The 13202-nt window shown below is 41.6% G+C and overlaps 1 protein-coding gene across 1 annotated transcript in view; it reads left to right on the top strand.

Moving 5' to 3' along the window:
• The window catches only part of AP4E1 (adaptor related protein complex 4 subunit epsilon 1), a 75485-nt gene that overhangs the window by 48442 nt on the left and 13841 nt on the right, over positions 1 to 13202 (top strand). The window contains exons 16-17 of the mRNA XM_004611772.2: positions 1903 to 2026; positions 5654 to 5906. Coding sequence (XP_004611829.2) covers positions 1903 to 2026; positions 5654 to 5906 — 377 coding nt within the window. The remainder of the gene's footprint in view (positions 1 to 1902; positions 2027 to 5653; positions 5907 to 13202) is intronic.

The following is a 13202-nucleotide window of genomic DNA, read 5'->3' on the forward strand; positions in this document are numbered from 1 at the left end:
ATGAAATCCTTTGCCCAGTGTATCCCCTCACTCCCTTAGAACTATGACTATAATGGGGTTAAGCTCTCGAATTAGGTTCTTCCTCTCATCTATTTTTCAAAAGTTTTCTAAAGTTAAATTGAAATGTCATTGATCTTAGATCCCAGATTTACTTGACTTACTGCTCCCTTGTCAGGAAATTTTTTTTTTTTTTTTACTTAATTTCTTCTTGGAAATCTGGCTGCTTTAAGTGAACAAAAAGAAAGCATCCACCAGTCATACCCCCAACGACTGCCCAGGTGAAGGCCTCAGACTGTAATAGCATGGAAAGAAAAAGGTTAGGAGTTAGGAGATAGAAGTGCTTAAAAAATACTTGAAGAATAACTTACAAAATTATGTATTTTAGACGTGGCCTGGATGTAAAGTAGAAAACCATAGGGGGAAACTTTTGCCTAAAGGTTGTTAATTCTGAATCTTTCAGGTATCAATTCTGCTGATGATTTTGAGATTTTTGTAAATGATTTGCCAAGAGTAGTGTTTATATGTCACTTGTATGACTTATATTTAACCTGCTTGGATAGAAAGATGCCAAATTTATAAGAATAAGCCTTAGGAAATAGAAGATGACAAGAATTGGCAAAAATAATAATGGTGGGAAGAGAGTTTATTACTAGTTCCTACTCAAGGAACATTTTTTTGCCAGTTTCTTCTGCTGTAAAATTAGAATAATAGTTGTGGAACTTCATATATTTTTAAGATTCATTTTATTATTTAATAAAGACCTTTGTATTATAACTCAGGTTCCTAAAAGGGAAATGTGACTATGTGACTTAACGAAATAGCACATTGGCAAACGAATAAACAAATTGGGGCTTCTGCTCCTTCCCATCAGAGAAATGCAGATGGATGGTAGCTTCCGGAAGGTGGAAGGGGAACGTAGAGCAGAAAGTTGGCATTTTCCTTTTTCCCCCATTTTCTACTTTGGGTCCCCAAGCAATACACAGAGGCATGGGACCACTTCCAGAGGTTCCTTGCCTGGTCCCTGGCCTGAGAGTCCACTGAGGCAAGGGGTGTCACTCAGACCCGGCGGTTGTGGGTTCCACTCGGGCCACACTGGACCCCTGGGCCTGGAACCCAGGGCCCACCAAGCATGTGCATGTGCCGCACTCCCACTGCCCGTCCATTGACCGTGGCTTCCCCCTTTCGTTTTTTTCTTTTGGGAGAGTTTCTGCCAGAAGTTGCCCAGAAAATGTATGCATGATTTTATTGACTGGAATTCAGTCATACGACAGAGGTGTCTAGAAATGTCATCTCTTTTCTGAGTGGTCACTTCTGTAGCTAACGGTCAGGGATTCTGTTCTGAAGGAAGGAGAATGTCTTTTGGCATTTGCTCTACCATAGTGCCAGTGTTCGTTTTCATGACTCTGGGTTATGCAGACTCTAAGGAATCTGAACCCAAATAAACCTTGTTCTTTGCCAGTGAGAAAGATTTCACATTGCGGACTCCATCAGACCTTTTTGCACTGGAATATGCCCAAGATGTCTTATTAAGAGAAAACACTGTCGTCTTCTCACTGATGGGTCTTTATACATTTTTGCATTAGAGTAGCAAGTTTTTATTAGAACTCATTTATCAGTTATCTTTCCTAATTGAATCCTTTTTTAGTTTCAAATGAGAGCGAAAATATTAAAATCAGGGATGATTTGTCTATGATCAGTTGGTAGTACTAAGACTTACGGTAGACTTTAGTAAATTGTAGCTGCTTTATCATTATCCCTATAAATATTTAGTTACATCATTTCCAAACTTGACAATCATTACTGAACTCCAGTTTTCAGTTATTTCAGTAACTTTGATAACTTTTTTCATAATTTTTGCTTTGCTTTAAATTTCATCCTTTGTTAACTGTGTTAAAATTTCAGTTCTTAATTTTGAACCATATGGACCCTCATTTTCTTCATCCGGCATGACTGGACGGGAGTCTCCTGCTGGCGTGTCTCTTGGTTCGGATATCTCTGGCAACAGTGCAGAGACAGGACTGAAAGAGTAAGTTCCTTTCCTTATAAAAATTGACAATATGGGTGTTTAAATGTCTTTAATTTTCCATTTGAAACCATTATGATAATTTTCTTGTTTTAACATGACTTTCAAGAATTTTATTGTTTCAGTTGTCTTTAAATAATTTTCAAAGAGAGAGGCATATTTGTCACAATTTATTTTAGTATAATGCCTTAGCTAAATTCTCCATGGACGGTTAGTTTAGTAATGTCCTTTTATTTCAGAGCTTATTTACCTTCAAATATAGGATAGAAGCTAGGGAGATGCCTCCAAGGACTGAAGCACATGCTTTGCATGTGAAAGCCCCAGGTTTGATTCCAGGATCACATGTTCCACTGAGCACTGTCAGGAGTGGCCCCATAGACTGAGAAGGGAGCAGTCCCTGGTGTATAAAAATTAAACACCAGCAGGTCTGAGAAAAGCAAAATATAGGATATATATATAGCTGTACACACAGTAATAGTGTGTTACTGCTATACATTATAGATACATATATTTAAAGAGAAAGAGAGAGAGGGAGGGAGAAAGAGAAATAGGAGAGGGAGGGAGGGAGTGGGGGAGGGAGAGAGAGAGAGGGAGAGATTTAATTTTGGGGCCATACCTGGAGATGCTCAGGGATTAGTTCTGGCTCTGCACTCAGGAATTACTCCTGTTGGTGCACCAGGGACCATGTGGGATGCTGGAGATCAAATTTGGGTTGGCCTTGTGCAAGGCAAGTAAGTGCCCTACACACTGTACTATCTCTCTAGCCTCCCCCTATATATTTATAAATTAATATACACTTTAAAGAAGCACATCAGAACTTATCCATGTGCATATTCAGCATGAGTTTCAATATTATAATATGTTCGTGTCATTCTTCTAATGGATACCTCTTATACCATCTCACTAGAAAATTGACAGATGAACATAAAATAAGGTAGCCAATTTCATTTGACAAGAGTTGTATGCTTTGCTCAAAGTGGCCTCAAAAATTGGTGCTGCCTCTTTCTAAATGTCTTACATAGAGTGGGATCTTTGTCTTTTGTTGGTAGCATTTGATTTTAGAAATAAATTACTTTTAGAGTATGATTAAGTTAGTAAAATGATGTATAAAGTACCTTGTATAACTCAGGGCATAGTCGGTGGTTGATAAATCATAACTGCTATTATTAATAGCAATTATCATTGCCATTATCATGATCTAAAAGCTGAGTTTACCAAATTAGTCATTATTTTGAATAATTTCGGTCAATATACTGATGTGATATAAAGTGAAAAAAAATGGACTTCTTGTCTGTGAGAGAGTGTTGTCAAAAGTTAAAATGCTTTTTGAATAATGATAGCACTGTTGGAATCAATGATAAAATCTTGAAGGTGAAGGCTTTGAAAGATGACATTTGAATTTTGAGTTTTTATATTCATTAGGAAGTCAGTCATTTTGTGTTCATCTTTGCATTTGTCAGTCTTCCAGTGAGATTGTTATAGGAACAATCAGAAGAATGACACATGGATTATAGGAATATAGAATGGTATGCTGAATGAAATTGCATAGATTCAAATTCCCTTTCTTATACTTTTTCCCCTTATTCTATTGACATTCTTGTTAAAGTATTATTTAAATCATTTTAAAATGTAAGATGTAGAAAAAAAGCAAAGCATACTTTTTTTGGTATTGATATTCTAACACAAGGCTTCATACATATGAAACATGTATCATATCACTGATTACATACTGGTCCCAGTAGTTGCTCTTTTATTTATTTATCCATTTATTTGGGTTTGGTGGCCATGCCTAGCATTGCTGTGGGATCACTCCTGTGGTGCTTGGGGAACTATATGTGGTGACAGGGATTGAACCCAGGTCTCCTGTCAGCAAGGCAAATGCCCTACCCACTGTACTGTCTCGCTAGCACATAGCAGTACAATTTTTTAAAATGTTCTTTTAGACCATGACAGGGATATTCAAATAAGCCAGTGCCAAGTACACATAGTTCTTGTATGAAAACAGTAAAGGGTGTATCAGTCTTCTTTTGTGATTTTATTAGTCTGTCAAGATTCATAACTGTAACTTTGGGAACAATAGTGGGTGAGTCCAAATTCTTAACTTGGCCCAGGACTTTTTTATGTAGATACATTATGGTTGGCTTTCTGGGATAGCCATTTGACTTGTATCATTACTTTAAGTCTTCTTCAACTCAGGTATTAACAGCAGCTATCATTAATATTTTTTCAAAAAATTATGCTTTTTTGTTTTAGAGATAAACTCATATTTTATTTTGTTTTTTAAATAAAGTTATCTTTAAAATTGTGGACAATGGGCTGGGAGCGATAGCACAGCGGGTAGGGCGTTTGCCTTGCACAGGGCTGACCCGAGTTCGAATCCCAGCATCCCATATGGTCCCCTGAGCACCGCTAGGAGTAATTCCTGAGTGTAGAACCAGGAGTAACCCCTGTGCATTGCCGGGTGTGACCCAAAAAGCAAAATAAAATAAAATAAAATAAAATTGTGGACAATGTAGATAGTGTTCACTATCAGAAAACCTTTTGGATTAAAGCTTAGTTTACAAATGAAAGTGGACTTGAGTGATTGCATTTTTTACTTCCAACAGAATTTTAATTTGCAAATTTATGTAGGGTTAACTCTTCCTTTGATTGACTGTAAGTAATAAACTAAATCATTTCTGGGACTGGAGACTCTTTGCTTTGCACGTAGCCAACCCAAGGTCAATCCCCAACATTGCATGTGGTCTTCTGAGTACCTACAGGAATGATCCCTGAGCACAGAGCCAGGAGTAAGCCCTAAGTCCTTCTGAGCATGGTTCTAAAACCAATAAATATGAAAAACTGATGTAGGGTTGAGTGATAGTGCAGTGGTAAGGTGCTTGCCTTGCACACAGCTGCTCAGGATTTAATCTTGGCATCCCATATGGTCCCCTGAGCCTTGCCAGGAGTAATCTCTGAGTGTAGAGCCAGGAGTAAGCCCTGAGCAACACTGGGTGTGGCCCTAAAACTAAATAAAAGTGTAGAAAAAAGATAAAACTGATTGTAGAGAATAATTTTTGATGTCTAATCAGAATGTAAGATTTTTTTGAATCGGGAAACTAATTTTATAATACTTCTCTACTATAAAATACATTTGTTCAAGTTACTCAGGCAATTACATGAAAATGAAATGATCCAAAATTTATGTCTATAGAGTTTTGTTTTAAGGTTTTTTTTTTTTTTTTGGTTTTTGGTTTTTGGGTCACACCTGGCAATGCACAGGGGTTCCTCCTGGCTCATGCATTCAGGAATTACTCCTGGCAGTGCTCGGGGGATCATATGGTATGCTGGGAATCGAACCCGGCTCGGCCGCGTGCAAGGCAAACGCCCTACCCACTGTGCTATTGCTCCAGCCCCCTTGTTTTAAGTTTTAAGTCTAGAGTTTGTTGCCTAAATCTTTGGCTGTAGGGTGGTCAAAAGTTGCTGTAGCTAAGTAAAATCTACAGATCTGCTCTTTGCTTCTTGCAGATTGACTCTGACATGAAAACTTTCCTAAAAGGTTCTGGCAATGATGTGTTTTTAAAAATGCCTCAAGAATGTATCTATTGAGAAGTACGTTAATTGCCTTTATTTCATTATTAATCTTCTTAGGACAAATAGCTTGAAGATGGAAGGTATAAAGAAATTGTGGGGGAAGGAGGGCTATCTTCCCAAGAAAGAAAGCAAATCTGGTGATGAAATTGACACTCCACCTATTTCTCAAGAGGGTATAATAATGGAAAACATAGACCAAACTGGAACCAAGAAGACTCAAGACCTTACCCAGTCTAAAGAGGAGAAAGAAAAGCAGCTACTGGCATCATCATTATTTGTTGGGTTAGGGTCAGAAAGTACAGTCAATCTGGTAAGTATCCTGTACCCCTTATTTCCTGTTTTAAAACTGGCTCCACGAAGGCTCTGTATAGTAGGAAGTGGCTGCCTCAGCACCAAAGCCACGTTTTACAAAATTCCTGAAATATTGCATATGCCTCGTCTTAGCTCAGTCTGGTGTTCTCTGTAGGCCAGTCAGCTGGGGCAAAGATCAGGGCTCACATACAGTGACAAAGGCCATCTGAGTATTGCCTCCGTGAACAGAAAGGACAGACCTTAATGGTTTGAAAGGGCTTGAAAGAAATACTGCCCATAGTTCATAATATTTATGTTATTATGGAAGTTACTTTTTTAAAAAATGTATTGCTATTTATTCAGCCATTGATTAAACTGATTGAGCTGGGCCTGAACTCCACTTTTCTTTTGAAATTTTTTTAATTGGATACCTTGAGATAGACCACTACAAAGCTATTCATAATTGGATTTCAGTCATACAATGATCCAGCACCCATCCCTTCACCAGTGCACATTTCCTACCACCAATGTCCCCCATCTTCCCACCACCATCCCCCAAGCCCCCACCTCTACCCCCAGCCTCCCTCTATGGGAGGCACTTTCCTTCTTGCTCTCCTGCTCCTTTTCCTTTTCTGCATTGTGGTTTGCAATACAGGTGCTAAGAGGTCCTGGTGTTTGTTCAGGGCATTCGGTATTTTTATCAGGACAGTAAGGCTGGAGTAGCTTTTCAATTGGGTGGCCACTTTGGGGTGTGGATGTGACTGCCGAAGCTTCTGGAAGTACAGGGAGGTGGGGGGGGGGGTAGCCCACCCCGACTCTGTGAAAGCCTGGAGATTTCAGTCACAAAACCTGCATATCAGAATTTTCAGCAGATTATATCTTGGTGAGGTCCGTCCTGAGACCATGGAGTCAGGCCGTGGGTATGGCGGTGATTTTGGATTGTGGAAGCAAGCGGCTGCTGGGGGCTCTGCTTGGGCAGGCCACCAGGCCAACCTGCCCACCCCCCCTCCGATTTACCCCAGTCTGTTCTGCCATGCTCAGGTCCGAGATTAACTGCGTTTTTTTTTTTTTATCTCTTTCAAGATTTATCTATGGGTCTCTGAGAAAAGGTCAATAAATGAGCTTGTATAGCTGAACTGGAGGTGGTTTGTGGGTGTGGCTCCCACATACCTAACTTTTGACTGTTTAATTTCTTGGTAAACTTGGTCCCAAGTTGTTGGGGCCCGGACAAAGGCACAGCAGAAATTTTGGGGTGTCAAAAAGCCTGAAGGCACCATCAGGCTGCTGATGCACTTCCCCATGGGTACAAGGTGACCTGTTGATGGCACCATACCCCCAGAAAAATTACTTCTTAAAATGACATTTTTAGAAAGTAAAATTAGGAATGAGTTTAGAGGTCTAATAGAGGAATATTAATTCAGAATATTTCTTAACCATTGCAAATAAAAACTTGCACTGTAAAGTTTAAAACTTAAACTTAACCAAAAATGCAGAAGTTGCAACTTGTTTTAAGAAGATACATATGGGAATCAGGAAGTGGCAGAGCATATGCCTCTCCTGTGGGACGCCCTGGGTTTAACTTTCTACACCAAATCCCCTCCTCATGCCTACGCCCCCCTCACACACACTCCTAACATTGTTGGGTATTACCTGATCGCCCAGAGAACCATCATGTGAGGTTTTTATAAAAATATTATAATTGTATTTTATTAAAAAAATTAAATTATAAGTCCGTGAGGGCTGGAGCCATAGCACAGCGGGTAGGGCATTTGCCTTGCATGCTGCTGACCTGGGTTCGATTCCTCCGGCCCTCTCAGAGAGCCTGGCAAGCTACCAAGAGCATCCCGCCTGCACAGCAGAGCCTGGCAAGCTCCTTGTGGCGTATTCGATATGCCAAAAACAGTAACAACAAGTCTCACAATGGAGATGTTACTGGTGCCCACTTGAGCAAATTGATGAGCAACGGGATGACAGTGATAAATCCCTGATATACCAAGTTCATAATACAGTCGTTGTGGCATTAAATGTTCCAACACCAACAATCCCACCATTAGTGTACCCTTCCCTTCACCAGTGTCCCTTCCCACCCTCCACCCCAACTTGCCCCCTATCAGGCACAATCAAACTTACTTCATATTGTTTGTTACAACCCAAAGGCAAATAGAATAGATCCATATGAGTCAATTTGTGATAATTGTTATATCCCACAGTGATGTTTTTAAAGTCATTGTCTGAGGATCTGATTGGTGCTAATTGAGGCTTCTGTGTTACTGTTTAGGCTCAGTTATCCTGGTGGTTTTCTGTAGAGCATTTATCAGATTTGCTCTGTCCTTCAGTGCTGACAGTACTGTGAAATGTAGAGGTACCTTTTCACATGGTCCAGGAGCTAGAAAGCTGGCCTGTTTACTGTCTTGGCAGTTTGATGAGGGTCAGTTGTGGATCGAGGCCATTTCTATGTCAGAAGATGTCAGGCGTGGCTAGCTGTGGGCTGCTGTGCTTGCACACAGAAGGGGCGTGTGCCTGCCCCCATTTTGAGAAGACCCCCAGTGTTCTCAGCCCAGACCAGTCTACTTGGGAAGATTTAGTGAAATCATGTTCTTTTGAAGATACAATGATGAGCTGTTTCTCTGCCAGCAAAGTCTATGATTACATTTTTTTTTTCTTTTTGGGTCACACCTGGCGATGCACAGGGGTTACTCCTGGCTCTGCACTCAGGAATTACTCCTGGCAGTGCTCAGGGGACCATATGGTATGCTGGGAATCGAACCTGGGTTGGCCACGTGTAAGGCAAACGCCCTACCCGCTGTGCTATTGCTCCAGCCCAATATGATTACATTTTTAAAAAATAATTTTATTTTTTTGAAGTTGTTCACAATATTTAATTACATTTAATATTCAAACACCAGTCCCACCACCATTATACCTTCCCACTTCCCACTTCAGCATATTTCAAGTGTTTCCATCCTAAACCCCAAACTCTGCCTCCAAAGCAGAACCAAAATAATTTATTTTGTATTGCTTGTAATGAATCACAAATCACGAAAATCCCGTTAATCACCAATTTCTCAGGCGGGCTCAATAACCTCTCATTTCGTCCTTTCCCCGAGATCTTAGAAGGCTATCTTGACTCGACATGGGCCTTCCCAATGATGTCGCACTGGGGGCTCTTTCAGGGTCAGGGGAATGAGGTCCAGCTTGTTACTGGATTTAGCATATGAATACACCATGGGAAGCTTGCAAGGCTGTCCAGTGTGGGTAGGAAACTCTCAGAAGATTGCCAGTTTCTCCCAGAGGGGGAAGCAGGCTACAAGCTCTTCTGGGAGCTTGCTTTTAAGTCTCTCTCTGGTTGTTGGCCATTGATGGGATTACACACACCTGGGTTCCTCTGCCGGTACCTTCATGCATGAGGCCTGTCCGAACGTGTGGAGGGGGCCTCCAACATAGCTGTAGCTAGGTTCCGGTGGTCTTTGGCGGTCGGAAGCTCTCCTCGGGGTAGGGAGGGAAACTGGAGCCCATCCCCCCCGAGGGGCCCCGGGGAAGACAGCCAGGCGTGTAGGCAAGAGATTCTCTGTAATGAATAATTCTTGTAATGAATAATCTGCTAAAAATGATCCAAAAAAAATTCTTAGAGGAAAGAGTGTGAAGATTGTTTTGTATCATCCAGGAGCCATTAAGCTTTTCTATAAGAAATTAGTAACATGTTAAAGGTTGAGCCTAGTGAGCATACACACACACACACACACACACACACACACACACACACACACACACACATGTATATGTATATGTATAATTCCCCCTAAGATTGCTTGCCTTCTACTTTACATCCCGTCAAATGTGGTTTGCTACTCTTGGTATATCAGTGGTGTAAAGTATGAGATGTAAAGCGTCGCAGCCGAGTGGCTGAGGCTCGTCTGAGCGTGTGGAGAGCAGCCATGAGTATGGTGGCGGTTGAGTTCTGGAGGTTTTCGGCTGCGAGGGGTGGCTCTGTTGGGGTGAGAAGGGGAACTTACCCGCCCCCTACCGGGTTGCCCCAAGTGAAACAGCCTGGCGCAGAGTCTGGAAGCACATCTATGGCATATATGATTACATTTTTTAAAAAAGCATAAAAATATATTGAAACAAAAAGGAATATATACAAAAATAAAAGTGTTTTCCCCCCTGGTTTTAGACCACTCTTTGCTGTGTTCAGGGCTAATGCCTGGCTCTGACTCTGTGCTCAGGGATCACTCCTGGCAGGGCTTGGGAGATCACATGGGGTGCCAGGGATCGAACTTGGATCAGCTGCACGCAAAGCAAATGTCCTACCCACTATAATATCTTCCCAGCCCATGAGATGATTTTTAGAATCCTATGCTGGTGAAGACCTCCGAAACCCAGCTACAGACATGCTCATGGCCACTTTCAACATTCGGAAAAGCCTCACGCATGAAGGAACCAGCAAAGGAACCCAGGTGTGCGGGATCCATGGCCAAGATCTCCAAGCCTGCTCGGATCAGGACTGAGCCTCTTTTGCCCAGATTCCCCATTTCCAGTAGCTAGGCGGTCACACCCAGAAACTGCCCCCAGTGCGGTCACACTCCATCAACAGCCAACATCCAGAGACTGTAAAACCAAGCTCCCGGAAGAGAGCAGTGCAGTCTCTTGCCCCCACGCCTGGCTGTTTTCACCGGGGCCCCTCGGATTGGGTGGGTTGAGTTTCCCTCCCCACCCCGAGCAGAGCCCCAGCAGTTGAAGACCTCTGAACCCAGCCACAGCCATGCTCAAGGCCCCTCTCCTCATGTTCGGATGAGCCTCACGCATGAAGGAACTGGTAGAGGAACCCAGGTGTGCGGGACCTGGGGCCAAGATCTCCAAGGTTGCTTGAATCAGGACTGGACCTCTTCCTCCCAGATTCCCCATTTTCCAGTAGCTATGTAGTCACACCCACAAACTGCTCCTGGCACCATGTAATCCCATCAGTAGCCAACATCCAGAGACTATAAAAACAAGCTCCCGGCCGCACGACATCTGATAGCCTAGTTCTCCCTCTTGGAGAACCTGGCAAGCTACCAAGAGTTTACTGCCCACATGGGGGAGAGCCTGGCAAGCTCCCGGTGGAGTATTTATATGCCAAATACGGCAACAATAATGGGCCTCATTCCCCTGACCCTGAAAAGCCTCTAATGCGGCACCATTGGGACGGATGAGTAAAGAGAGGCTGCTTAAATCTCAGGGGTAGGGTGAATGGAGACGTTACTGGGCCTGCTCAAGCAAATCAGTGATCAATGAGATGACAGTGTTACAGTAATAGTGGTGTATTTTTATAGAAAAAAAAAAATCAATGTGAGGCACAGTTTTGGAGCTTCTTGAAATTCCTTGTAACCTGTCATTTTGTGGGCTGGTGAATTTACCTAGTGTGAAACTACAATGAGGCCTACATTTTTTTTTTCCCAGTTCTGTGGCATGCAGTTCTTTCATTCTCTTCCATTGATTGACTTTTCCCTGTCGACACTAGGCTAAATGGTGCACCTTGCTACATTCTCCATACTCTGTACTACATTCTCCCTCTCCCAGACCCAATTCTGTCAGATTTGACATTTTGTCCTAGGAAGAAGCAAATATAACCTAAAAGTGTCAATAAGAAATGGAACTTAATGTTGTCGGTTAAAACGTGCATTAGAAGCAAAGTGACTAATCTGAGGCGTAGGCTGTGGTGCAAGTACCAGTGAGTGCTCTGTCACCAGTGGGAAACTCTCAGGTCCAAGTGCAGTCAGGCTAAGGAGCCCTACATGAGCCCAGTGTTGTTCTTATCACTGGGCATGTTTAGTTCATTTTCAGTTAATCATACTCAGGAGAAGGAATTTTTTTTTAAATCAGAAATTTGCACTCAGATTATAATTAGCTGAGGAATCAGAAATTCAAGTTATGCTAAATCCTTTCCAGGTTACTCTTTATATTTTCTTTACCCCCTCAGAATAGTCCAAAGGAAAAAGTGTGTATTTCCTTGTTTTACAGTACTCTGGATTCGGCTAAATGGTAACTAAGATGACATTCGAATATATTCTCTCACCCTTGATCCCAGCCTCTCCTCTGATATGAGAGTGAAGCAAGAAGGGTTGGTACTGACTAGTTATGTTTCATTTGTGCTCATGGCTAGCTTTGAGTGGCTTCTTTTCTCTAGCCATTTTCTTCCTGATTTTTCTAATGTTCAAGATCTCACATAGATTAAGACTATACCGATGTATTTATTTTTAGGTTTGTTGTCCATTTGTATTTATTTTTAGGTTTGTGTCCATTTTACATAGCTCAAACTATGTTAAAAATTTTTTTTTACTTCCTACTTTGCTTTTAATTTTGCTCTCATTTTTCAAAGACCATTTTCTCTACATAGTGAATTATTAGTTGGCTGTACTCTTAAGTATTTTAACAGAAATGTCATAAAAGTGTCTCCAGTCTAATGTAGTACCTGATTGACAGATAATTAGACCGTATCGGAGAGATCATTCAACTTGAAGATAATGACAAGAGCATTAAGAAAAGGACAAGGGCATTAAAACAAAACAAAACAAGGCCAACCCAGAGCCTCAGTGACCTGGAGACAATACTGAGCAGTGCATCATGTGCCTACTTCAAATTCCATGACTGCTGGGAATGGAAATTCTTTGCACTCCTACCTTTTTCCCGTTTTTTTTTTTTTAAATGTTAATAGAATGCTCTTGTTTGATGAGTTCCGAATTGTGAGGTAGTTCTGAAACTGAAACTCAGCTATGGAGAGTTGGATGAAGAGTCTTGCTTGAGGGAATGGAGGTGGCATGAAAGGAGAATTAGAATTCTGGTTACTGGGACCATGTGGGGGTCAGAGCATTGAAACCGCCATGTGGATGGAGGCGTGAACTGAGACTAGTGCTACTGTGGTGCACTGCTTCCAGGTGAAACTCTGAGGGACCTCTTCCTACATAGATTAACGGACTGTTCCTCAGAGAAGTTCACTTAAGAATTGCCTCTTGTCTCCTGACAGGAGCTAACATCAGCCAGAGGTTTTTCCTACTGAGTGTTCTAATTAGCCACTATCAGTTGACTTGAGGTAAAAGTTTTCCTTCTTGGTTACAAAGTAATGATAGTTACAGATTACTGGCCCAGAGCGGGCCATTTCTGTATTGGAGGTTTGCTTAGTATCTACGCATAACTCTGGACGCAAACAAAATAAATGGCTAGGTTCATGAAGCAGTTCTGTCCTCTTGTATTCTGATATACCACAAGTTTTTAGAATTGTTCATAATTAACTTTTCCAACCTTGTATCTTTTTTCCAGTTTTATGTTTTTTTAATGAGAA

This window comes from Sorex araneus, chromosome 3, assembly GCF_027595985.1.
Source record: "Sorex araneus isolate mSorAra2 chromosome 3, mSorAra2.pri, whole genome shotgun sequence".
In the NCBI taxonomy this organism is placed as follows: Eukaryota; Metazoa; Chordata; class Mammalia; order Eulipotyphla; family Soricidae; genus Sorex; species Sorex araneus.